Genomic DNA, 26,183 nt, shown 5'->3' with positions numbered 1-26,183 from the left:
GACCATTACAGATTGTTTTGATTTTTTTTGCGTGAGATGTGGAACACTTTAGACTTGGTGCTATTGAAGGTAACTTTTTTCTCGCGTGCCCACTCTGTGATTTTAAAGAGTTCTCTTTGTTGGCCGGTACTTCTAACTGTAAGCCGTTGTGTCCCCCAAACCATTATCATCACATCGTCGGCGAAGGCTGTGACTTTTGTTTTAGTGAAAGGAAGTCTTAAAAGCGAGTCGTACTGGATGTTCCAGAAACCTGGCCCACAGCAGGAACCTTGCATATAGTTTGACTTTTTTCGTTACAGTTGTAGTTTTTAATGTCATAGTTGCTCTTCTGTTTGAAATGCGTGCGTGCGTGTGTGTGTGTGTGTGTGTGTAATGAACTAACATTCTGATAATGCCCAATTCTAACACAGATAAAGATAACAAGTAATTATAACACTGGAGTAAAACTCATGTAAAATACATTATTAGTGCACAATTTTGGCTTAAGTATCACAGTAATCATCAGTACAAGATCACAAAAGGGCAATTGAACATTAATAGACAATTCTAAAAAACAGTGCCTAAGTAGCTGAATTAAGATAACCAAAAAGATCAGTAAATTTCCTAACTTCTTTAAAAATATCTATACATATATATTTAGACAAAAACAAGTTAGGAAAGATTAGCTGATTTAAAAAGTACTATCTTCCACAAAGGGGATAGACATAGACCATCGGATCTGATAAGTTAGAAGAGTGAAGTCAAGTTTAAGGTTTCTTTATAAAGCCATTCTATGAGGAACCAACTGTCTTATTCTTATGAATTCTATGTCTAGTGTTGGTAGCATGCTCAGCAAGTCCAGACCATTCAGGCTCATGGTATTTAATATAAGACTTATGTTCTTCTAGATGAATAAAAGCAGATCTTCCTGTTTGTCTGAAATAAGATAACCCACAAGCACAAGGAATCAATGCCTGGATAATTGGGAGTGGAAGCTTATCCTTAGGAGAATCGAGACAGGTGGGGGTTTTCGGATGAGGCAAAAGGCAACAAAAATATTCAGTGGTTTTAAAACTTTTGTTATGTATTCACTAATGCCTTGCACATAAAAGATGGGAATGCGAGTTATTTCTTCTGTATTTGAAGAGGTATACCATAACTGTTAAAAGCTCTTTTGATGAAAGAATCCTTAAAACCATTAGATAAAAGATGGCATTAACATGTTGTAATTCTGTAACAGTTCTTCTGAAGAACATAAGAAATAGGCCCAATGTACTAAAGTTTTAATAGTTCCAGCCTTTTGACTGGGATGGTGGTGATGAGATTCAGCATAGATACTGAAAAATTGAGAAATGTAGGCTACTGGTATGAAGAATTAAAAGATCTAAAAAGGCTAACTTCTTATTTACTTCTTCTTCTAGGGTGAATTGGATCCTGGGATGTGTATTTAATTTAGAAAGAAAGTGCTGTAACTCTGAGGAAGAGCCATTCTAAATTGCAAAAATATCATCCCCATATTTGAACCAATGAGGTCTAGGAGAAATGTTATCAAGAATAAGTTGTTTGAAGTATTCCATGAAGAAGTTGACAATAGCAGGAGAAATAGGATTGCCCACTGCTATTCCTTCAATTTATTCAAATAACTTGTTTTTAAAGGAGAAATAACCAGAATGTATTACGAAATCAGATATTTTAACAATATCTGAAGGAAATCCATGTTGAAGTAATTCAATGCTTCAGATAAAGGAACATTAGTAAACATTAGGTGGATGTGCGGTGTGACCAGAAAGGATTGTCTGAGAAATGACTATGTCAGGGGAACAGTGAAAGTTACGAACTTAGGAGCAAAAATACAGGAGGCAAGGGTGAGATGGTTTGGTCATTGTGATGAGGAGGGAGGACAAATATGTGGGAAGAAGGGTCATGAAGATAGATGTGCAAGGAAGGTGGAAGCGTGGGCAGCCAAAGAAGAGATGGAGGGAGCTGGCAGAAGAGGACTTGAGGATGAAGAACTTGGATGTGGTGACAGCCCACGACAGGAAGGTGTGGAGGAGACTCATTATCAACAGTGACCCCCCACTTAAGTGGGAGACGCTGCAGAAGAAGAAGAGTAAACATGGAAACAACATCTAAACCAGTGGTTCTTAATCTGGGCGGTAGCACCCCCTGTGGGCACTGTGAATGCTGAGGGAGGTGGTAAGCATTATAATACTACTAATATAATAAAAGCAAAAAATCACATATTTAATCTAGCATCCCTATTTATATTGTATGTTTGGTAATACTGTGTTCAAATTTATTTGCTACTTTTTTTTTTGGAATTTTTACATTGAAAGTTAGGTAACTGGGCTACTTTTTTTTGGTCTGAATTTTCTACAATGAAAATAATTAATTTGGGCTATTTTTAGCAAAATCCACTACTTTCATAAGCTTTATCTGATACTTTTCCTGATGCCTATCTGGCAACACTGGTTTGCAGTTTACATCTAGCCTGTGGTATCATGTGGCACACTTCGTTGATATTGTGAAGTACTGTAGCTCATTCTTCTTCTTCTTCAACCTTTTGGTTCTGTACACTGCTGGACGAAGGTCTCACCCCATGATTTTCCAGACCACTCAGTTTTCTGCCTCTCCCATCCATCTCACTCTTGCAATTTGTTCCAGTTCATCCCTCCACCTTCTTCTCAGTCTCCCTCTTTGTCTTGCTCCATCCATTGGTCTCCACTCTGTTGTTTTTCTAGTCCATCTCCCGTCACTGCATCTGGCAATGTGGTCAGCCCATCTCCATTTAGCCTTTTTAAAGTATTTTACAATATCCATGACACTTGTTTGAGATGTTATCCAGGTATTTGTCTTCCTATCTCTTAATGTTATTTTTAGCATACTTCTCTCCATGCGATGTTGTGTTGTTCTCAGCTTTTTGTTTAGGGCTTCTGTTAAAGTCCATGTTTCTCCTCCATATGTTAGGACAGGAAGTATGCACTGGTCAAAAGCTTTCCTTTTTAGACTCATAGGGATGTTACTTCTGAATATGTCTCTTATTTTCCTGTAAGCCATCCATCCAAGGTGAATTCTTCATTCAATCTCTTTTCTTTGGCAATCCTCAAAGGATAACAATAGGCCCAAATATACATATGAAGTAACTTGTTCTATTTCATGGTTTTCAATTTTGAGAGTTCTATGGTTTATGTATTTATTCATCATTTTTTTTGTTTTTTCTCTATTTATTTTTAATCCAATTACTCTGGAGGCTTCATTTATCTGATTTAGTCTTTCTTCCAGATCTTCAAGATTATCTGCTATTAGGACAATATCATCTGCAAATTTCAGAATGCAGCCTTTCTCCATTTATGTTTATTCCTTTTGTTTCCCATCAAGGCTTCTAAAGACTTCCTCTAGTGCAGCTGTAAATAATTTGGTAGATATGGTGTTGCCTTGCCAGATGCCTTTTTGTATTGAGAACTTTTCACTGTTTTTATATAATTTAATTACAGAAGTTGCATTATTGTAAATATGTTTTAGTGTTTCAATATATGGTTTCCCAGTTCCCTGGGTTTCAAGTGCTTTTAGTGTTGCAGATGTTTTAACTGAATCAAATTTTTTTGTATTCAACTGATTTTTCAATGAGCTGTCGTGATGTGTGAATATGGTCCAAATGGTCCAAAGTATTGTAATTCTTTCTAAATCCAGCTTGTTCACAGGATTGCATTCTCTCTAGTTTAAATTTTATTCTATTATTTATAATTTTTGTGAAGACTTTATATATGGTGGGAGTAGGCTTATAGGTCTGTAGTTTTTAATTTCTTCCTTATTGCCCTTTTTAAAAATTAATATTAGAAGTGAATTGTTCCAATTTTTTGGAATTTTTCTCTGTTTTAGGCATTCATTAAAGACTTTAGTCAGCTGTAGCTCATTAAAATGAGTGAAAAAAAAAGTGTCGTCAATATTCAAGCGAATATTTAAAATATGGAGTTATTCCGTCTATAAATAATGAGCAGTTACCAATGTGCTTAATATGTGAAAAAACTTTCTCAAATGAAGGAATGATTTGAGTATTTAAGAACAAATCATCCAAATAAAGCAAAAGAGGATGTGGAGTACTTTCGCGAATTAAAGACTAAATTTAAAAATAATTCTCGACTAAAAGGGCTAGTTGCAAAACAAAGTAACCAATAAGAGAAGAGACACTTGTTGTGTCTTACAAACTTTGAAAATTAATTACCAAATGTGGAAAGCCACATATTATTGGCGAATGCTGATTACATTGAAAATTAATCTTTCCAGCTATAAATGAAGTTTAAGATACGATGATTGGCCCACGTAAAAGTAATATGACGTCGTCAATTCCTCTCAGCAATAGTTCAGTATCAACAAGAATTGACAAAATGGCAAAGGACATTGAAAAAAAAAAAAAAAAAAAAACTTTGGAATGAATTTAAAACCACAGAATTTCCTTGCAACTCGATGAGTCAAAGACAACTTTATGTTACAACGAAGCTTTGTGAATGGCTTACGTGCGTTATATAAATTCTAATGAAGAAATTATTAAAGAGTTCTTATTTGTTAAACAACTGAAAATTGACACAAAAGGTTCTACAATTTTCAAGGTTGTTAAAGACTTTTTAATGCTAAAAACATTCCTCTCAGAAATATTATTTCATTTGCAACTGATGGAGCACCAGCTATAATTGGTCATCACTGTGGATTTATAGCACATTTAAAAGCAGTTCCAAATATCTTTACAATTCAATGCATTCTTCATAGAATGCATTGAATTGTAAAGTGTGAATTATGAATAAAACAAAAGCCCAGTAATTGAATACCCATATTTTTTGGGAACTTTTCCATGAAAATTAAGAATTTGAGCATATTTTGCTTCATAATGAAGTTAGATGGCTCTCAAATGGAAACTGTCTGTGACGCTTTAATGATCTCTTCGATAATGTTTTAGAATTTCTTAATTCACGTGATGAGAACATATGTAATGTTCTAAAAAAAGGAGAAGGTTGGCACCGCATATCAATATTTTCACCAAATTAAATGAGGTTAAGATCAAATTGCAAGGAAGCAACATGAATCTTATTAAAGTAAAGGGAATTATAAAAGCTTTTATCAGCAAATAACATTCTACAAGCAAAGCATTGCAAGACGAAATTTTCTGCAGTTCCAAAGTCTAGAAATAATAGATGATTTAATATTAGATACACATTTAGATTGTTATTGTTTGCATCTTCTGACACTGAAAGAAGACTTGATGATCAGATTCAAAGACTTAGATGAGTTAAAATAGCTGATTGGATCATAAATCCCTTTCTTTCTGATGCCACTTATGTTCATCCAAATTTGTGTGAAAAATGGATTGACTTAAAAAAAAATGATTTTGAAGCTAAAGTACATTTTCAACAGCGTGGGTATGAAAGATTCTGGCCAAACATGCAATGCAAGTATACTCAGCTTTGGCAAGAAATAAAATTACTGCTCATTGCTTTTCCTTCTTCATACTTGGTCGAGAAAGGATTCAGCTTCATGTTTCAATTGTTAGCTAAGCAGCGAAATAGATTTTGCGAATAAGTGAAAGAGGAGATTTGAGACTTCATTTCTTGAACACTGAACCTGATATTGAAAAGTTGGCAGGATCTCATCAGGCTCAGGGTAGCCATTAATGATTGGCTTATGAAATACAGTAAATTTACATCTATTTTCAGTAAAAATTAATTTGTATCAGTCATTAATTTTTAATAATTATCAGTTCAAATATGTTGATGGTAATTTAGGCCTGCCTAATAATATATTATAATTATCTTATGTCATTAACCTGGTGTAAAATTGAGTAGGGGGGACACCAGGCCATACAAATAGTTGAAAGGGCGGGCAGCAGACAAAGGTTAAGAACCACTGATCTAGATTAATCATAATATCTGAAGCATCTAAATGAAGATCTGAAATTTTATTTTTAAAATCCAAAGTATTTTTTATATAAGTAGCAAATCCTTCTAGTTGAAATAGTAAGTAAATTAGATAAAAATTTAGAAATTTTATAAGTGGGATATCCTATATAGTCTATGACTAATCTTAATGGAATACCTGGTTTATGAACTTTGGGAAGACCATACAATCTAAGTGGACAAGCAAAGAAGGTTTTAAGTTTCTTTTTTTTTATTTTCATTCCAAGTAGAAACATTCTCAATAAGAAAATTAACTCTGTTTAGTTGACTGTAGGTAGGATCAGATGTATAGTCTCAAAGTAATAGGAAAGAATATGAGAGAAAAATTTCTCTATCTTAAACAACAATAGCCTTTGTAATAATTAAATTGTTATTATTCTTCAATGATTTCAATGCTTTTAATTCAGAGAAAGAGAGATTAGGATGTGGAGGCTTGCCAATAAAAAGAATTTCTGCACATTAAACTCACATTCCTATCCCTTATGTGCAAGGCATTAGTGAATGCATAGCAAAAGTTTTAAAACCACTGAATATTTTTGTTGCCTTTTGCCTCATCAGAAAAATATCCACCTACCTTTCTCGTTTCTCCTAAGGACAAACTTCTGCCTCTTAATTTTGGATAAACAGGAAAATTTGGTTTATTCAGTTAGAAGAACTTAAGTCTTATAGATATTATTTCTGGAAAATTTCTGATATTATATATTTCTGAAATATAATATATTTTGATATATTAAATTTCTTAAAAATAGGTGAAATAGCTATAAAAATTAATGAGTCATATTAAATAACGTGAACCTGAAGAGTCTGGGCTTGCAGAACGTGCTATCAACACTAGACCTACAGCTCTTCATGAAAGTCAGTTCCTAATAGAATGACTTTATAAAGAAACATGTGAAACTTACTAAACTTTCCTAACTTAAACAGAACTGCAAATTCTGCAACTTCTGCAGCAGCTCTCAGAAATCAACCAAATCTAAATAAATACAGTTGCATTAAGCTTCCTAAGATTTGGGAAACACTTATCATCAGAGATCCCAACTTACATTCCAGGCCACCTACAACCACCCATAGAGGGCACTCCACTTAGATAGGACTTTAGAGTCACCAACATGTTGGCTTAGTATTGTGTGGTATTTGTGTATATGTTACATTAGTTGTTTTATGTAATCCCTGAAGATGTCTCAGTTACTGAGATGAAATATAGGAAGTGTTAAATTCTGTTTTAATCCTTTCTGAGTGCTGTATACAATCCATTAAGCCTCCAACATGAAAAACTGCATGCTGAAATAAAATCAGTAACCTCAGAATATGCTTTTAGAAAAATATTGAGACTATCTCATGGTACTAAATAATGTTGACTTATTTTAAACATATAAGAGACCACTATGACTGTTATATATATAATTAATTATTCTAACAGATTACAACTAAGTATATGGTATATTTTAGGTGAGTCCTCATGTCATTTGACTTTCTAATGATTTATCGCCTACATTTATATTTTTATAGTAACCAGTATGGCTATGGCCCTTGGTAACACGCACTGTATAGTTCCTTGTATTTCCTTGTCCTGTTTATTATCCTAAGTTTTTTCCTTAACCTATCACCACTTGAACAGTAATCATATTATAATATATGTAGTATTACTTTTTACCATATTCTATTATCACTTGAATTGCTGTAACACTTACATTGCATTATTATTGTATTATTTTATAATTTGTACTACTTCTTCAGTCATAATAATAATAATAATCTAATAATAAAGAATCATTTGATATATCAATAACGTGCAAAAAAACATCAGGTACCACCTCAGTACAGAGCTCTGAGGTGGTACCTACCTTCTCCTGCATCATACTGCTCCATGAACTTCTCTTTAATGTCTATAAGCCACCCGCTTTTCCATATCATCAGCTTCATATCCATCTCTTTATTTACACCTGTTTACATAACAAATTTTCATCTGGCAAAAGTCAAGCAGTCATGATATAGCAATTCCTCTCTCTCACTCAGCTGCCACTTTATTATCCCTATCACTCCTGGAATAGTGAGTGGTATAAAATTTACTCCCTCTGTCTTAGAGCCTTCTTTATTCAACAAATTTGTTTTCCCCCTTCTATCAGAGCAGAAACAGTCATCATAGGCACTGCCAGTTCCCTAGAACTTTCTAATAATATGTGAGTCTTTAACTGCTATATCTACATCTGGATGATACACTTTTGGAAAGAGATATCTCAGTAATTCACCTATTTCATGTGTTCCTGTCACTTTCCCCACATCTGCATTCATCAGGATTAGTCTACCATAATCATTGTTCCTTTTACACAGCCACATAGGAAAAAAATCTCTTTAGAATTTGCTTTGGCTTGATGTCTGTAACAGGAACCATTGTTGGTTCCTGTTACAGACTACGGAATCCACAGGAAGATATGGATGCCATACATCAGCAGCTTAGCACAATGAGTGCATGGTAAGCAATTATTATGGGGGATTTCAAATATGAGGACAGATTGGAGGGAGGAATAGGGCATGACAAGATGGAAGTGGAAAATATACAATTGCTAAGGGATAATTACCTGAAACAGCATGCCATTGAAGGGACCAGGATTTTAAGAGAGCTGGATCCCATAATAGCATTAGAACCATAACGAAAACAGCAACACTACCTCTGACTGGGGAAGCGACAATGCAGTCTTTGTTCTGAGAGGTTGCGAATCAATGAATTCACTGTCAAGAAAGGATTTACGTTGAACTAGAAAGCTGGTAGTCATGAGAGACTTAGGAGGCAGTTTGGATCACCACCAGAGCTTAAGAAGCTATAAAGAATACCACCAGTGTATTGGAAGTAGTCAGGGATTGTTTGATGGAAGCAGAATCAGACTGCATACCCATGGTCAGGAGGATAAACCAAGTGGGTGTTAAACAGATGAGTAGAGATATAAAGCAGGTGCTACAAAAAATAAAATATTGTGGAGGAAATATAAAGAAAGGGTGATGAACACGGAGTATGGAAAGAAAGGCCAAATCAGATTATGAGAGAAAATTAGCTAAGTTGAGATGCTGAGTGCAAGGGTGTATCAGCCAAGTGGAGATTCTGGAGTTGCTGATGTGACAGACTGATATGAGAATCGAGATAGACAAAGCGGAGGTGCTCAGCATATTGAAAAATATCAATGTAAATATTTCTGTCTTAAATTAGACAGAAGTAAGAAATTACAGAACAATTAGTATCTAAGGAGTGGTGATTAAAATAATGGAAAAGTTGGTTAAAAGTAAAATTCAGCAATGGGTGGATAAGAATATGATACTCTATCTTTCACAAATCCATGGGTAGCATGGATTTGTAAAAGATAAGTCTTGCTTAGTCATTCCTTTTCATATGTTGGCTTATACATGAGATGCTAATTGGTCAACCTATAGTGCATTAGTATCATGCACGTGAAGAGACTTGGGAAAGGAGTAACTCTTCACATTAGATCTGAACTATAAACCTCCTACAAAAATTGATATTTAACTTCTTAAAGAAGCTCAATATCTCTACCATAATCAAGCCTATTAATTCCATCAACTCTATGATACCATTTTAAAAAGGTAAACTTCAACCTTCACTACTAACTGGCCAGTCTGGTTGGCAAAGTGGTTAACATATCCACTCTCCAGCAAAGAGGCTGATGGTTCAAATCCTGCCAAGGATGTTTGCGATTGTCCTACTAATTCTGTGTGGAAAGGAAATCAGCAACCCTATCACTATTTCTAGGCAGAAGGTTGCACTCCCAAAACCTATTAGGTAATGGGAGTGACCATATGGCGTCAAGTGATGTCAAATATGAAAAACTAACTAACTGTTACGTCCCTATCTTATGATTTTGTTTGTCTTACAAACTGCCTTCGTCTATATTCTCCTAACTTCTACTTTCAAGACATCACCAAAATTTCTACCAATATCTGAGCTATTGTTCCCCGTAGTATCCCTAGTATTTGTATTTTAACTGCGCCCTTTGGGATATTTAGTTTAAGATATTTTATACATAAACAGAGAAAAGGAACTCAAATATCTGAAAGTGTAACTATTGCAGTCGTGACACTATTCCTTGTTACTCAACATTAATTCCTTAAACTTCCCGTTTCTTAACATTAATTTCCCACGTGGTTAGGCTAGAATTTTTCTAAGCGGTGCATTGGATTAGCAATATCAGACAACTCTTTTTATCATTAAACAAAAGGTTTATTATTTCTCTAAACATGGTACATATCAAAATACTCTACTAAATTACTTACACACTAAAATTAGCTTAATACAAGTAGTTGGGCTGTGATTCGACATAAGTTACTATGATCATGCCACCACAAAATTTCATACAAAACATGAATTCACTTACCATGGTAAATTTAGATCACCACACATTATTAGATTATTCAACTTCAAGTACACTAACAAAATCATTAACTACTCTAGCACATACTTATGACAAATTCCGATTCTCTACAACATCACACTAGGCATTCAAATTCCTCAGGCTACTTGATTACTCAATTTACACTAATCAAACTCAATATTAACAAAACCATTTACTTCAATAACACACAACTATGTCATTAACTTTCCTTTTACAATGTAGTAGGCACTCAAGATTCTTAGGATAATTAATTATTCACAAATTATCAACACTAGCTAGCTTACTTTTAACACTTTCTATCAAATTCTAAAGTCCTATTATAATTTCTCCCTAATCACTTTAACAGTTCCGTATTATGACAAGGGTACCTATCACAAACAACTTCTAGTTAACATAAGACAAAATTCACAATACCTTTCTTTAGCTTCACTTACGGGCCTTTACCTTCTACTGAACGAACTTGCTTGCATAACTTCTTGCAATTCAGGGCTATATAAACATCCGCGCCGTCGGCTGTACCATCCGAAACGAGGACATCGATATTTTCACAACTTCCTATGACTCTATGGTATATTTCGCTTTCTACATAGGAATACGGGAATAGCTTTCCCGCTCACCTTCGATTCCTTGTTGTGGCATGAGGATGTAAGCCATATCTCTCCACTCAGGAACACCGTGAAATCCACTAGAAAACCAAACTCAAACCACTGCAACTATCCAAACGTTTCTTCTCTTCTGGCAAAAGGCAAAAAGGCCTCAAGCCTCCTTGACTATCTAAACGTCTTCCCCAAAACCCAAAAGAGCCTACTCTTCGAAAAAGCCACGAGGGGGGGGGGGTTACCAACCCTTTTATAGCTGCTCTCCTAACGGCGCCCTTTCTTACTTCTTTTTCCCACCTCCTACTTGTCTTCCGTTTGTCTACCAATTGGGTAGCATTTGGCCGCCATACGTCATTTTGATCGGCAACTCGTAACGAAGTTTCTATCCGGGTATAGGCCCTAAGCGATATTCCGTTATTTCTCTTGTTAGCCTCTATCTTAACCCCCTTTTTAAACTTTTTCTCAGAATTCTACTTAATGCTTAATCTGTAGCCTCTTACATAGCGTATTTCATGACTCATTCCTTTTATACTTATGCACTTAACTCTTTCATTCTTAATCGCATTAATATATTAATTCTTAGTTAGCTACTTATTTAATAGAAATTCCTTGTTTAGTCATAATACATCTTAATACATTCTTTTCTTTTGTTATCTTAACTAAACAATAGACCTTTACATTTTACTCAATTTATACTGGATGCAAGAATATTTTATTAATTAAATTATCCTTTTTATGCAGGGGTTTTTATTTATGTTATTTATTTTTCATGTTACACCATTATAACTGAGAATACTATATTCTCAAGATATCAGGTGTAACATAACTACTATATTTATTTATTTATTTCGTGTGCAAACTACAGAAAATGTAAGAGCATACATATAAATGATTAAATGCATACATTTAAAGAAATAGACATTAAAAGAATAGGGATTAAAAGCATACATTAAAAGACAAAAATGCCACTTGCATGAAATATTTAGCAAAAACATAAAATGTCAAATTTCACTCATCCAGTGACTAATATACTTTAAAGCTGTTTCATTGCACTGCATAAAATCTTATCAGGTACATATATTAGTAATGTCTATTAAGCAGCATTGCAGAAGATGATCCATGGTTTGTGTTTCACCACATGAGCAGCTGTCATTGTCTGTGTAGCCCCATCTGGCCATATTGTGCTTTGATCTGCCCATTCCAGAACGAAGTCTATTCAATGTCTTCCATCTTTGTCAGTCAAGATGCAAGCTGGAAGGAAGAAATTCATTTAAGTTCAGAGCCTCTGTAGATTGTTCTTGCCACATTGTTGACCTTGTAGCTTTTATAGAATCAACCAATGGTTCCACTGAGTGAATAAAACTTTTCCTTGATTTTAACCTCTTATGTACTGCAACATGTCCATACAAAGTATGCCATTCATCATTTAGTTGTTGTTTCTGCTCATATCTACTCTATGTAGTCCTGATGTGAGGAGGTGTGCAATACTAGACAGTGAGTATAGATGGCCAATTTTTGTAGGCTTAAGGCAGCCGGCAATTTGTCAACATGTTTCATTAAGAACCTTATCAATAATTTTGACATGTGATGATCTTTCCCAAACAGGGCTAGCATACTCGGCTGTCGAAAAGCAGAGTACCTGTGCAGAGATGTGCTGTACTTGTGGATTTGTACCCCACTGAGTTAATCGGCGCAGAATATTATTACTTGTTTGAGTTTTAGCTGCTGTCTTCTCTATGTGTCGCTTATAATTTAGGGTCCTATCTAGTGTAACACCTAGGTAGGTTAGATTTGGATAATTGACCAGTTTCGCACTATTCCATTCTATATTCAATTCTCTTCTCGCCTCCCTATTATTGAGATGGAAAAGACACATTTCGGTTTTACTGGGATTTGGTTTCAGTTGGTTTTCCTTATAGTAAACTGTAAGGGTTTCTAGCTCTTGTGTGAGTTGCTTCTCAATGTAATCAAAGGATTTTGCTTGATAAGCTATTGCCCGGTCATCTGCATATAAGAAGGTTCTTGTATATGCAGATATACAATATTCTTTATAGGTTGGTCATTAGTATATATCTTGAAGAGGAGGACAGACAACACACTTCTCTGAGATAGACCATTTTTCTGGATATGCCATCTGCTCTTTTTTCCTTGAAAATCAACAAAGAATCTAATGAAATATATTTAGGAGATTACCTGAAATATATTCAGTTCCATACAACTGCTGGTTATTCCATTTTGGACAAATATGCTTCTTCCCAAAGAATTTACAGCCCATCCTTGGAAACCCAGTTTTTAATCTACATACCTTTGTTTTATCTACAATTCTAGCTCCCATATTTTTCTATCTCCACATTTCTCCCCTTCCCTTCTGTCATACTTCAGCAGTGGTACATAAATGTTTATTGTTATATGCCTGATGCTGCTCCAAAAGAAGGATATTCTACAAAGGTATGTCCAAAATTAATCCTTCCTTATATTTTTCATGTATCTACATCTCTAAAATATCAATAATGCTTTAAAAAAATCGAGTAAAAAGCCAATGACATTATACAAGGGACGCTCCTAAAGAAAAATAAGCAAAATAGCCATAAAAATTAATAGTAACATTTAATAATTTTTATGCAATAGAGCTAGCCACACTGAACAAAACTTGCTAACACATGCAGTTAACTAGAACAGCATCTATTCCCCTTGATATATATTCTTTAATTACTAGTAATTATATCTAAATTAAAAAAATGTTGTTTCTTTCTTTGCTGAAAAAACTCATTCTACTGATGTATTAAAAGAAAAATAAGTCAGTTCATTTGAAGCTTTCCTTTATAAGAGTTTGAAGTACAGAGATCTGTAACAGACTCTTCCAAAATCTTAATATCCTCAAGAACAATTTCTCTATAAGCTACAATGCATGGAAAGAAGTCAACAGACACCATAGTGTAGGAAAAAACAACTATGCTGTCCAGCTTAATAAGATGTAAGACCTCCTTTCACTGTGATGACTGCAGCAATCCTACAGAGCATACTTTCCACAAGCATAAGATAGTGATTAATAGGAATTTTGGACCATTCTTCCTGTAGACTGATTCTACTTCCTGTAGAATGAGGTCCCTGGACTGTTGTGAGGTAGACGTCCCTTAACATTATCCAATGCTTCAGTTCATCCTTCAGATGTTTAATAGGGTGGAGATCAGGGCTCTGTGGAACGAGTCATGTCCACAGACCATGCAGTTACAGCAAAAGCCTTATGACATGGTACATTGTCTTGCTGAAAGAGACAATCAGTTGCATTGAAACGCCACAAATTAGGAAGCATTGCATTGTCTAGAATGTTCAGATACTCTCAGAGTTCAATGTTCATGGCATCACAAACAGAGGTCCAAGGCCAAACCAGGGAAAAACAGGACCATACCATCACATAGAATAGGTTTAGGTTGATCTCTAATAGGAAAACTAAATAAAATTTGGAATAGTAATAAAATAAATAAATGGCTGAAACTAAAATATACAACTCAATGGTATTGCTTGTGCTCTTGTAAAGATCTGAAAGTTGGATAACAAAGAAAAAATAAGAAAAAAAAAATTACAAGCGGTTGAATCCTTATGAAAAATAAACCAAACTAAATGGACCGAGAAAAAGACCAATCAAATAATGAGGAATAAACTAAATTACAAAGAATTAATATTAGACAAAGTAAATAAAAAGAGATTGAAATGGTATGGGCATGTAAACCGAATGAATCAATAGAGATTATCTTACTTTACAGGAATGGAAATCCACAAAACGGACAAGGGGAAGACCAAGGATAAGCTAGATCACTAACATTAAGAAAGCTGCTAAGATCAACAGCCATCAAGATTTTCAAGAAAGACTTTATTAAGAAAAGAGTAGAGAAGATGGAGTCATGAAGTACTCAACCCATCTTGACAGAAGAGAGAACAACAACAACCATTACACATGGCCATCTCCGAATTTCGGAGTTGGGGTTACATACTCTGGCAGCACACATCTGCAACACCCATCTTGGTAGAGGATATAGCATGATTCATCACTCCATAACATAGTTTTCCAAGCTTTGACATCTAACTGTACATGCTCTTTGCACCACTGAAAACAATGCTGCATGTTGGTTTGGGTAATGTGGGGACTTGCATATTACAGTTCTGCCATGACAATAAATGTTGTGAGTCTTGATTCTGAATGTTTTTGTACAGATTCCTGTTCCAGTTGATGCATGGAACTCTGCATTCAACGTGTTTATCAACAAATGGCAGTTTTTACATATTATCCTTTGTAGCAACCCACAGTCACATTCGGTGAGTGTGGAGGGTCATCCCCTGCTGGTAGCACTCGCAGCTGACTCCCTGCACTTCCATCTCAGTGTGATATCAAAGGGGCCCCCTTCAACCAATCGTGGAAGGAATAGACAGTCCTAATTACCACTCAGCCAAGAAATTAGCGGCAACACTCAAGGAGTTGGTAGGTCATTCCCCCTCCTACATAAAAAACACACAACACTTTATAAACAAAATTAAAAACATAACACTCGACAAAGATGACTTATTAGTCAGTTTCCACATTTCTGCCCTTTTCACTAATGTCTCCATCAATGATACAATTCTCCTACTACAGAACAAATATCCACCCGACATTACAACCCTCTTTTGCCCACGTGCTACATTCCGGTTACTTCGTGTGGCAAAACAAATTTTACCTACAGAAGGAAGGTACAGCCATGGGCTCACCACTATCCCCCCCCCCAATCGCTAACTTCTATATGGAAACCTTTGAGCAAAGGGCTCTTGATTCCGCCACGCTAAGACCGATAGTTTGGCTTAAATATGTTGATGACATGTTCGCGATCTGGCCGCATGGGCGACAAATGCTAAATACATTCCTTAGCCACCTGAACAAACAACACAAACTCAAACAATTCACCATCGAAATCGAAAATCAAAATTCTCTCCCGTTTCTAGACACACTAGTCACACGTCTTCCTTCAGGCAGTGTATCCTTCACGGTCTACTGAAAACCGACACACACACACTGGCCAATACGTACATGCTAATTCATACCACCACCCATCACAAAAATATGGAGTCATTAACACTCTTAAAAACAGAGCTACAACAATTTACTCTAACCAGCAAGCCCTGAAACAAGAACTAAAAATTATCAGTGACACATTCATAAATAATGGCTATAACAAAAATACTATTAATAAAATACTCTATAAAACAACAACAAAAACGAATCTAGATTACAGTAAAAGCATAGCCATCCCATACATTAAAGGGTTATCAGTAAAAATCAACAGAATCCTACAACATTATAACCTCAATGCCACCTTTAAACCACCCACTAAACTTAAAACCATATTCAACTCCTCTAAGGATCCTTTCCTCCCATTAGCACATCCTGGAGTCTATTGCATCCACTGCACCTGTAACTTACCATACACTGGTGAAACAGGATGGACAATCCCTATACGCAAGAAAGAACACATTAGACACATTAAATATAACCAGTATGATGAAGCAGGCCTCTCAGACCATGTGCTCAACACCTTACACCAAATCAACTGGAAAAGCACCCACTCTTTACACCACACAAAAACCTGGTATGAAAGGAAATTTAAGGAAGCCTGCGAAATCCTGATAAACCACCCAAATATCAACAACAAAGATGGCATGAAAATTCCAAGGATCTGGATGGCACACATTCAGCCAACCTAATATATAAGATCCAGCGTAAGTCAGGACTCTAGCCAATCCTCAGCTTGTATTAGAAACCATTCCATACCAACTGGCTGGAATGTACAGGTATAATCATGATGTTAATATATGTATATAGATAGATACTTGTTGTTGCACCCAATGTATTTCTACAACCAACAGAAAACACTAATAATAGGACTCTAGCGTTGATGTATAATTTTTTTTTCCTCACCAGAGGTCAGGCCAACAATTGTTGTAGCAGTTGGTCAGTATCTTTAACAAACCAGTTTGATTGTAGTGTAGTTTGTTTTCTGTGTATAGTTGTATGCTCCAGAAGATGACCTTGACATAAAGGTCGAAATGTCGAATGTAGATTTTAGTTATATTAAACTAAAGTTTTTATTCAAACACAGTAGTTGTCTCCATAATTTTCAAAAATGCATGTCTCTTTCAAACTCCATCAGTTCCTTTCTCACAGCCATTTCACCCAGACATAGTTGTGCTGATCTGGAAGTATCATATTCCTCCAATTTATACCAGCTACAAACATGTGACTCATTAAATGGGAGGATGTTCATTGTCTTCTTTCCAAGCAGTGTATATACATAAAAATTAAGTGAAGAACAGTAATGTCTATCTTCAAATATTTCAGAATTGTCAATTCAACTATGATTACACAGTCTGTTAAGATTGCTGTTTTCATAATCACTTACCTGAGTTATAGCCATTTGCATATTGTGATCGTGAACCTTTCATGTTTTGGTTGGAAGGAAAGGCCTCTTTACTGTAATACAGATCAAAATCACTAAATAAAAAAGAATAAGAAAAAATAAACGTCATTAATATCTATTGCATCTAGTCCTCTATTAAGTACAAACATTACACAGGAAATTATGCCACAGAAGCACACATTCATAAGATATGAGATGAAATTTCATTATAACTCTAAGGAAATCATTGTAGTCAATTAGAAAAATATGCATTTCATATTAGTTTTTTTTGTACAGTGAGACCAATTCATAATGAACCTTTGTATAACAAGAACATTCAAAACAAATGAACCTACAGCATTTTGGGGTTCTCAGTTGAAATGTTCATTATGCGCTAAAGACTATTTTGTCTTAATTTATTTTTGCCATTAAAATGGGACAATTATAACAAAGAAAATTATCATAATTTCAAATAATTATGAAATAATTATGAAATTATGATATGGAAAGAAAAAGAAATCTTTGCTCTAGAAGTCTTGAACTAAGGACCAGTTCAACAATGAAAACCAACAAACAGTGGATTCATTGAACTGCATTGGTAGACTTATAATAACAGTTTTTATAATAGTTTACATAAAATTCAGTATTGATCAGAGTAAGTATTTACAATAGAATGAAATTTCAGAAAGAGGGATTCTGGAATAGAGATTATGAAGACCAAATGAGAATTTGTGAACTGCAAACAGGAGAAAGAGGGGCAATATGATTGAGACTTGCAAACATCCGAAAGGGTCGTACAGAATACAGTACATGCAATTTTTCATTTTATGAAGAGTAAGGAGAAGATGAGAGGACATCCATGGAAGTTGTGAATAAATGCTGTAAAGAAGTGGATGCAAGATAGATTTTTCTTTCATAGTGTGGTGAATGATTGGAATGACTGCCTTTAAATTCGTGAGTGCAGGTAGTGTGAATAAATTCAAGAAAAGTTATGACAGCTGGTGCAAGTGATATGCAGCCTCCCTCAATGAGTTCCTGACTACCTGGAGGTCTCTCTTAATAATAATAATCCCATATCTGATAAGAATCCTCAAGATGGTGAAAACAGCACAATTAAATATACAAGTTTAATAGTCCAACGTCATCTCTGTCACACAGTCATCATCTGAGATAGAATATAAAAATTGGAATAATGCACACAAAAAACACACACAATAAGTAGGAGATGTTAGAATAAAAGCCTAAAGTTGATTGATGTACTCTATGCATAGCTAGCTTTGGCTATTGGGTGGTGGTTAAGAATCAAGTTTCACACAACCTTGTTTATTTACATTTGACTGCTTTTGATCTGCTAATTTAAAAACAGTCTTTTAAGTTTATATTTCTGCAGTGTAGCACAGTAGGTTATTATTATTATTATTATTATGAGTAAGTTGGAGCAGCAGACAGATTTCTTCTGTTCTCCAATGTGGATGTTTCCAGATCTCTCAATTTGGCCATAACACAAAATGCAAGAACACATTTGAACCTTAAATGGATTAAGGGCACCCAACTTCATATGAGATTTGAAAGCAGTGCCAAGATTATATTTCTTTAAAGGTCTGGCTATTTTTTCAGAGGTGTCCCAGACATCAAATATAGTAATGGTATTACTGTAATCTATGCTGACAGGGATGTAAGGTGGAGAATTTTTCTTTTTTTTTTTTGTCAATGCAGTCACTGCATAAGAAGCTACAGCAAATAAAGTAAAGTCCAGCTGTGAGGGAAGCCTGGTTAGCACAGAGGTAGCAGACTTATGAAAAGTTTTCATGATACCACATTATTAGGTGGAGGGGGAAGAATGTGGGAAAGATGGGTGTATATGTCTACCTGTGTGGATAGGTTTTCTGTAAAGTGAGGGAAAAAAAAAAAGAAAAGAGTACCAATGAGAAGAGGTATGATTAGATGTCTAGAAAAGGACAGACTATTGTTATTTTCTTTTTTTATAGTGAACTGAATTCTGCAGGTACCATCATAATGTCCTATAATGAATGTATACTCACGGATGTACAGGAAAGTATGAGAGCAGCTTGGAAAGCAATTCTTGCAGAACCAATCCACCTAGATCTTAGTCTTCCTGTGGGTCTTTTTTCCTGCCATTCTGAAAACAACTGATCTGGTAGCCTTTCCTCTTCCATTCTGTTTAAGTGATTATTCCACCTTGAATTAGCTCTTCTCACATATTCCTGAATGGTAACAATATCAAGTTCCTTCCTAATATCCTCATTTTTAATAGGATTCTGCCATTGACTATCTGTTCACCCCACTAATTTTTTTTCATAACTTTCAAGTGTTTCATTTCTAACTCAACTCTCAGAATCCACAAATTAAAATTGGTTTGAATACAGACTTATATACAGTAAATTTTGAGTAATTATCTTCATAAAAATTTAATCAGATAACTCCCTATCATACTAGATTTGCTAATTCTATTATCAATTTCCATATTTAATTTGCATCTTCACTAAAAGTTATGTCTAAGTAGCTGAAATTTTTTATTTATCTATAGATTTTCTATTCAAAATACATACATACAGTCCTCAATGTTTCTGCTTATTGCCATTGTCTTTGTCTTTTTATTGCTGCTTTTCATACTTAATTCATGATAGCAAATATTAAATTTAGTCAGGGAATCCTGCAGACTTGTCCTGGATTTATTTAAGTTTATTGGTGGAGAGCAGTGGAGTTATCCACTCAGCCAAACATATTACAGCTAATTGGAGATCAGATAAGAGATGTTTCATTAACTAACCTGAGTGCCCTCTTATGTACTGAGTCAGGGATTTTTAAGAGCAATTTTTAGGTAGACCTCTTAAAAGGACTACCTAAAATGTGTAAGCATCATTCAAAGTCTGATGAATTTGCATGCCGTAAATAGCTATTTACAAGTAAAGTAATGCCTTAAACAAAAGAGAAAACCTATTTTTGATTACTCTGAGAAGACAATATTTGTAATGTGTTTATGCCAAGAAAGATTGGAAGTTAGTTACCTCAGGAAGAGAAATCCCATCATGAATGTTATCAAATGCAAGACTGGAAGAAAAGGTTTCCATGTGCAAGAAACAGACACTTGTCAGTTTCACTGAAATTAACAAGGTCATCAGAAACACATTAAAGATCATTGAGGGTTACAGAAGTTGATATGGTACCATTTTATTGATTTGTATAATGTAAGGTTTGTCAAATCAAAAGATGACTGAAATATGCTAACATAAAACTGTAGACTGAATTTGCAGTCCATCAGAGACTCTCTTCCTTATGTATTTCAGAATATCTGGTTGACGGCAAATCCAGTCTACTATGTTAATTAGCATCCAGACAGGAAGCGGGCAAGAAATCAAAAAGATAGACCATCTGATGGGAGATTACATAATAGGCCTTTGTAGAAAACATGACTAATGTCTTAGGAGGAAATCTGCTTAAAATTTCCCCATACAATTCAATAGCATTTGTCCAAAAGTGAGTGTGATAAGCAAGAATATCCTCTATTAATCAACAGTGAATCCATTGTAGAAATCAATTATCAGTTGGAAGATTTCCAGGTAGCATAAAAGTTTACTGTTAATAACTTTCTCTATTACTTGAGAAAGGGCTAAAATAAGTAAAACTGAAGAGTAACGCAATGATAGAGTTTTGTTCTCCTCAGAATGGTTGACTATAGAGTAATTTCAAAGCTGTAATATAGATATACAAGGGATAGGGAGAAAAGAAAAAAGTGATAAAAAAGAGGAATAAACTTTGGAACACAAACCTTTAGAACAATTAGATAAATAATTGCGGATTATTTTGCCGAGTGGTTATCATATCCACTCTTCAGCCAAAAGGCTGCAGGTTCGAATCCCATTGTGGGCATGGATGTTTGCCATTGTCTGCGGAAATACTAGTAGTGCTAGTGGGCGGTAGATGGCGTTGGTGTAGTTGCAAATTAGCTGTAGATTAGACAGAGTTGTAGAGTAGATGGCCTCCCTCGATGATAGCAGTTGTAGAAAAGGTGCCCTCTCTCATTATTATATGACACCTCCAGGGAGTCTTTGGACTCCCTGGAGGTGCCATATAATAATAATAATAATAATAATAATAATAGGGGTGCTTAATGGTGAAAGCTATATAACTGAGAGGAAACCTCCACATAGCCGTTAAAGGAATCCAGAGAACCGATCAGAGCTTCTGACATAATGTCCAATCCTCACCTTCTCGTGGTGCACCCTGTTAGGTATCTACCTGGGGGCTGGCAATTTAAGATTTAGCCAACCAAATTGTATTCTTATTGGCTTAAACCAAAAAAAAAAAACATGATAGTACAACATGACAGAATTTCATGCTGGCTGGGGCATCACCTGGTTAAACAAGGCCCCTGTTGTTTTCGTCAGGGAACCAGGACAAACAGCGAAAAGTCAGCTACTGAAACAAATCCTAAAACCCACCCAAACTCAAATCACCAGAGTTCAAGATCAGTACTATCAACATAAGAAGCCTGAATGGCAAAGAAATGCAGCTAGCTGAGGAATTAGATAAGTACCAGATCGACATAATAGGGCTGACTGAAACAAAAAAGCAAAAACTGGTGAGATCTTTCTGAGCAATAAATACAAAATGTTATATTCAGGCAATAACAATCAAGGAAAGGAAAACTGGACAATGAGACTTATTTGTGCCTATGGTCCCACAGAAGGTTCTGCTAAGGTAGAAATGGAGGAATTTTTTGAGGATTTAGAGCAGTGTTTCTCGACCTTTTTGTCCTTGCGGAACCCTTGAAATATCCATGTTGTAGGGTACCCCTACATAATAATTATTATATATCATTGTTAGTATCTTTCTTTATTATTTATGAATTTAAAGATAAAGGTAATTCTTTACAACAGAGAAAGGTTTCTTGAATTTCACCCTCATTAACAAATCTTACAAAAGCTACAATGTAACAGTTATTGGTAAGATCTGATGGCTCGTCAACTTGGATGGAAAAACTGCTATTTTTCAGTTTATCACACAAAACCTCCTTGACATCATTTGACATATCATGGATATGTCGACTTATCATACTGCTTGAAAGTGGAATATTTTCAATTTCTCATACTGCATCTTGTCCCTGTATTTTATCCATTATAATTTTACATGCTGGGATTATTAGGTTCTCACCAACTGTGTGATTTTTCCTTTTCTGTGCAATAATTTCTGCAACCAAATAACTTGCTTCCTGGGCCTTTTCATTAACATTGAATTTATTCATAAATTCAGTGAAAAAAACTGCACTCTGTTTCTTTCAAGATTGCAATAGCGTTTTAAAATAATCAGCACTTTTATTTTCCATATCATTGTGATTTTTTGTGAAATGTCTTTTCAATTTTGCTGGAGCCATTGCTGTATTTGAAAGTTGTTTGCCACAGACGAGACACAGTGGAAGAGGACAATCTGGATCACCAGTCAATGTAAAGCCCATTGATAAGTAATTTTCATTGTAAAGACGAACCTTTTTTGTATTCGTTTTTGTATTTGTGTTTTGAAATTCAGTATGAGATTCTAATTCTTCATCACTAGCCTCTTCAGAATTGTCTGGATTTTCTCTCTTCAAAATTTCCACATTTTAACGGTTAGAAATTTCTATAAAATAAAAAATTAAAAAAAAAAGATGATAAATTAAAATTAGACTAATAAAACTGAAGCACAAAACATAAATAAAGGAAAACAAAAGAAATACATGGGAAAACGGGGAGAGAGAGAGAGAGAACGGAAAAACTCCAGTATACGGTGATCGTTGTTTATATCGTGCAAAGCACTTATGTAACCTTATTCACCATTCGGAACAAAATATCGATATATCGAATTGAAAGTGTGAATATATTTTCACGTAGTGAATATATTTTCACGTAGGTTAGCTAACAGTGGTTGCCATGTAGCTCAAATGAAACTGGTCTTGAAACAATAAAAATACTTAATACAGGCGACACTATCATTAAAGGTATTAGTTTTTTTTAAAAACTAGCTAAATTAAAGGGCCAAAAAATTAGTTTATAAAACAGATTCAGTTATGTTAGTAATATAATATTTAGTAAATTAATAAAAATATAATAGAAAAAGTATAATAAAAAGAAATTAAACAAACAATCATGAAAAATCGGGTGGCCCCCCTGTTAATGCATAAGTACCAAATAATGTAATTAATAATATTATTTAAACATAATTATTATTGATTTGATTCTAACTTTCATAAATACATAACTAAATGCACAATTTGTAATAATATAACTAATAAATTGATGAAATAATAAAAATTGATTGCTAAAACTATCGACTGCAACCTGAAATAAAGGAGTACCCTTCCGAAAAATTACAATCACTGTAAAGTGATTGTAATTTTTCACTGTAATTTAATCACTGTAAATCAAATTAAAGGGCCAAAAAATTAGTTTATAAAACAGATTCAGTTATGTTAGTAATATAATATTTAGTAAATTAATAAAAATATAATAGAAAAAGTATAATAAAAAGAAATTAAACAAACAATCATGAAAAATCGGGTGGCCCCCCTGTTAATGCATAAGTACCAAATAATGTAATTAATAATATTATTTAAACATAATTATTATTGATTTGATTCTAACTTTCATAAATACATAACAACTAAATGCACAATTTGTAATAATATAACTAATAAATTGATGAAATAATAAAAATTGATTGCTAAAACTATCGACTGCAACCTGAAATAAAGGAGTACCCTTCCGAAAAATTACAATCACTGTAACGTGGAGTTTAGTAAAGAAAAAACATAAACTTTTCACATTAATGAGTGAATACGTACCTACACGCCAGAAAACACATAGGATTGATAAGAGACCGACTGCGCCTCTCGCATTTCTTGCTTGAACTGACTCAAGCAACACTAGCTAGCACTAGAACTAGTTCCAGTTGCCGTATGATAAGTGGATCACGGACAGCATTGCCTCACATCCTAGCGAGAGTTAATACAACTAACGCGAATTTGAATTTATTCCTTTCAGAGAGCGTTTATTATTTTCTTCCACGCCTTAAGTTCATTTATCTGCTATTCATTATTATTTCTCGCAGAACCCCTAGAATATCTCAAGGAAGCCTAGGGTTCCATGGAAACCAGGTTAAGAAACGCAACCACCAAACCTTCGAGATTCAGTGGCAAGCCCTGAAGAAAACACTGATTCAGCCAGAGAGTCCCATGGTAATGTTGTTTGCAAAGATGGAAAAATCAGAACTCCATGGTGGACACAAGAAATTAAAGAAGCAATAAAGGAAAAGAAGAAAATATATCAAAAGTTCCTGACAAAAAAGTTGGCTTGTGCTCTTAGAGAATACAGAGACAAATGTAAGAAAGCTAAACACTGTGTAAAACTAGCTAAACAAAAGTCATGGGAGGACTTTGGTAAGAACATAGAAAATAAATGTCAAGAAGGTGGCAAGATATTCTGGAGGTTGTTGAAGAAGCTCAGAAATTAAGGAAAGAGTGCTGTAAAAGGAATTAGAGATGATAAAGGTGACATGAAAACAGAAGAAAAAGATATCCTTGAAGTATAAAGTAATTAATTCGAAAAATTGCTAAATGAAACAAGCAGCGATAACAGCACAGTGGTAAAAAACACTGACCAGGCATGCAGTCAGGAATACATATCCATACTTCATGTAGAAAAAGCCATCAAAAACCTGAAATGTGAAAAGGCAGCAGGAGTAGATGATATCTGACCAGAAATGTTCAAGTATGGAGGTATAAAAGTCTTACAGTGGCTGCACTGCATAGTTCAGAAGCCCTGGACAGAGGGGCAAATTCCAAATGATTGGAGTAGAGCTCTCATAGTACCCATATACAAAAAGGGAAATAAAACTGAATGTGAGAATTACAGGGGTATTTCCCTACTGAGTGTTCCTGGTAAGATATATGCAAGTATACTTGAAAAACAGTTGAGAAGGCCTGTGGAAGAGCAACTTGGTGAAGAACAAGCTGGATTCAGGCCAAACAGAGGCTGTGAGAATCAAAATTTCACTTTACGACAGATAGTGGAGAAATCATGGGAATATAACAAAGATTTGTAATTAAGTTTTGTAGATCTGGAAAAGGCATATGACAAGGTGCAAATAGAGAAGCTATTCAAAATGCTATGGTTATATGGTGTCGATGGAACATTATATCAAGCAATACTTAGTCTTTATTTGAGTTGTGAGCCAGCAGTAAGAATTGAAGGAAGTACAGGAAGGTGGTTTAATGTTAAATCTGTTGTGAGACAAGAAGGTACTTTATCCCATCTGTTATTCATTCTCTATATGGATCATATTATGAAGGAAAGTGTTATTAAATCTGATATCAAAATTGGACATGTTAATCTCAGCCCTTTGATTTATGCAGATGTTATACTTCTAAATACATCTGCTACAAGTCTGCAAGATTCCCCTACTAAAGTGAATAACTGTTGTAATAGATACTGTATGAAGGTCAGCATTAAATAGATAAAGACAATGAATATAGGCAGAAACATTGAAAATGTCAACTGCATTGTGAATGGAGAATACCTACAGAACAAGTAAAACATTTCCGCCACTTAGGCACAAATCTTAGTGAAGATGGTAAATTAAATATGGAAATAGACAACAGAATCAACAAAGCTGGTATGGTAGGAAGTCAACTGAATAAAATATATATGGAATAAGAGAGAAATCAGCCAAAACACTAAATTAGCTGAATACAAGACAGTATTCAAGCAAATTTTAAATTATGGATCTGAGAGCTGGATCAGAAGTAAAACACTTGACCAAAGACTAGAGACCACAGATATG

General features: G+C 34.7%; 1 protein-coding gene across 3 annotated transcripts in view; it reads right to left on the bottom strand.

Annotated features, from left to right (window-relative positions):
- Nucleotides 1-26,183, bottom strand: part of LOC150107066 (epidermal growth factor receptor kinase substrate 8-like) — a 379,016-nt gene that overhangs the window by 290,752 nt on the left and 62,081 nt on the right. For all 3 annotated transcript variants that reach the window (XM_090393423.1, XM_090393421.1, XM_090393422.1), the window contains exon 3: nt 17,352-17,443. In XM_090393423.1, coding sequence (XP_090249549.1) covers nt 17,352-17,443 — 92 coding nt within the window. The remainder of the gene's footprint in view (nt 1-17,351; nt 17,444-26,183) is intronic.

Source organism: Typopeltis vanoorti, chromosome 5 (assembly GCF_054136105.1).
Source record: "Typopeltis vanoorti isolate ZY-2024b chromosome 5, IOZ_Tvanoo_1.0, whole genome shotgun sequence".
Classification (NCBI taxonomy): domain Eukaryota; kingdom Metazoa; phylum Arthropoda; class Arachnida; order Uropygi; family Thelyphonidae; genus Typopeltis; species Typopeltis vanoorti.
Note: the sequence above shows the minus strand (reverse complement) of the source record. Positions and strands in the feature narration are given on the sequence as shown.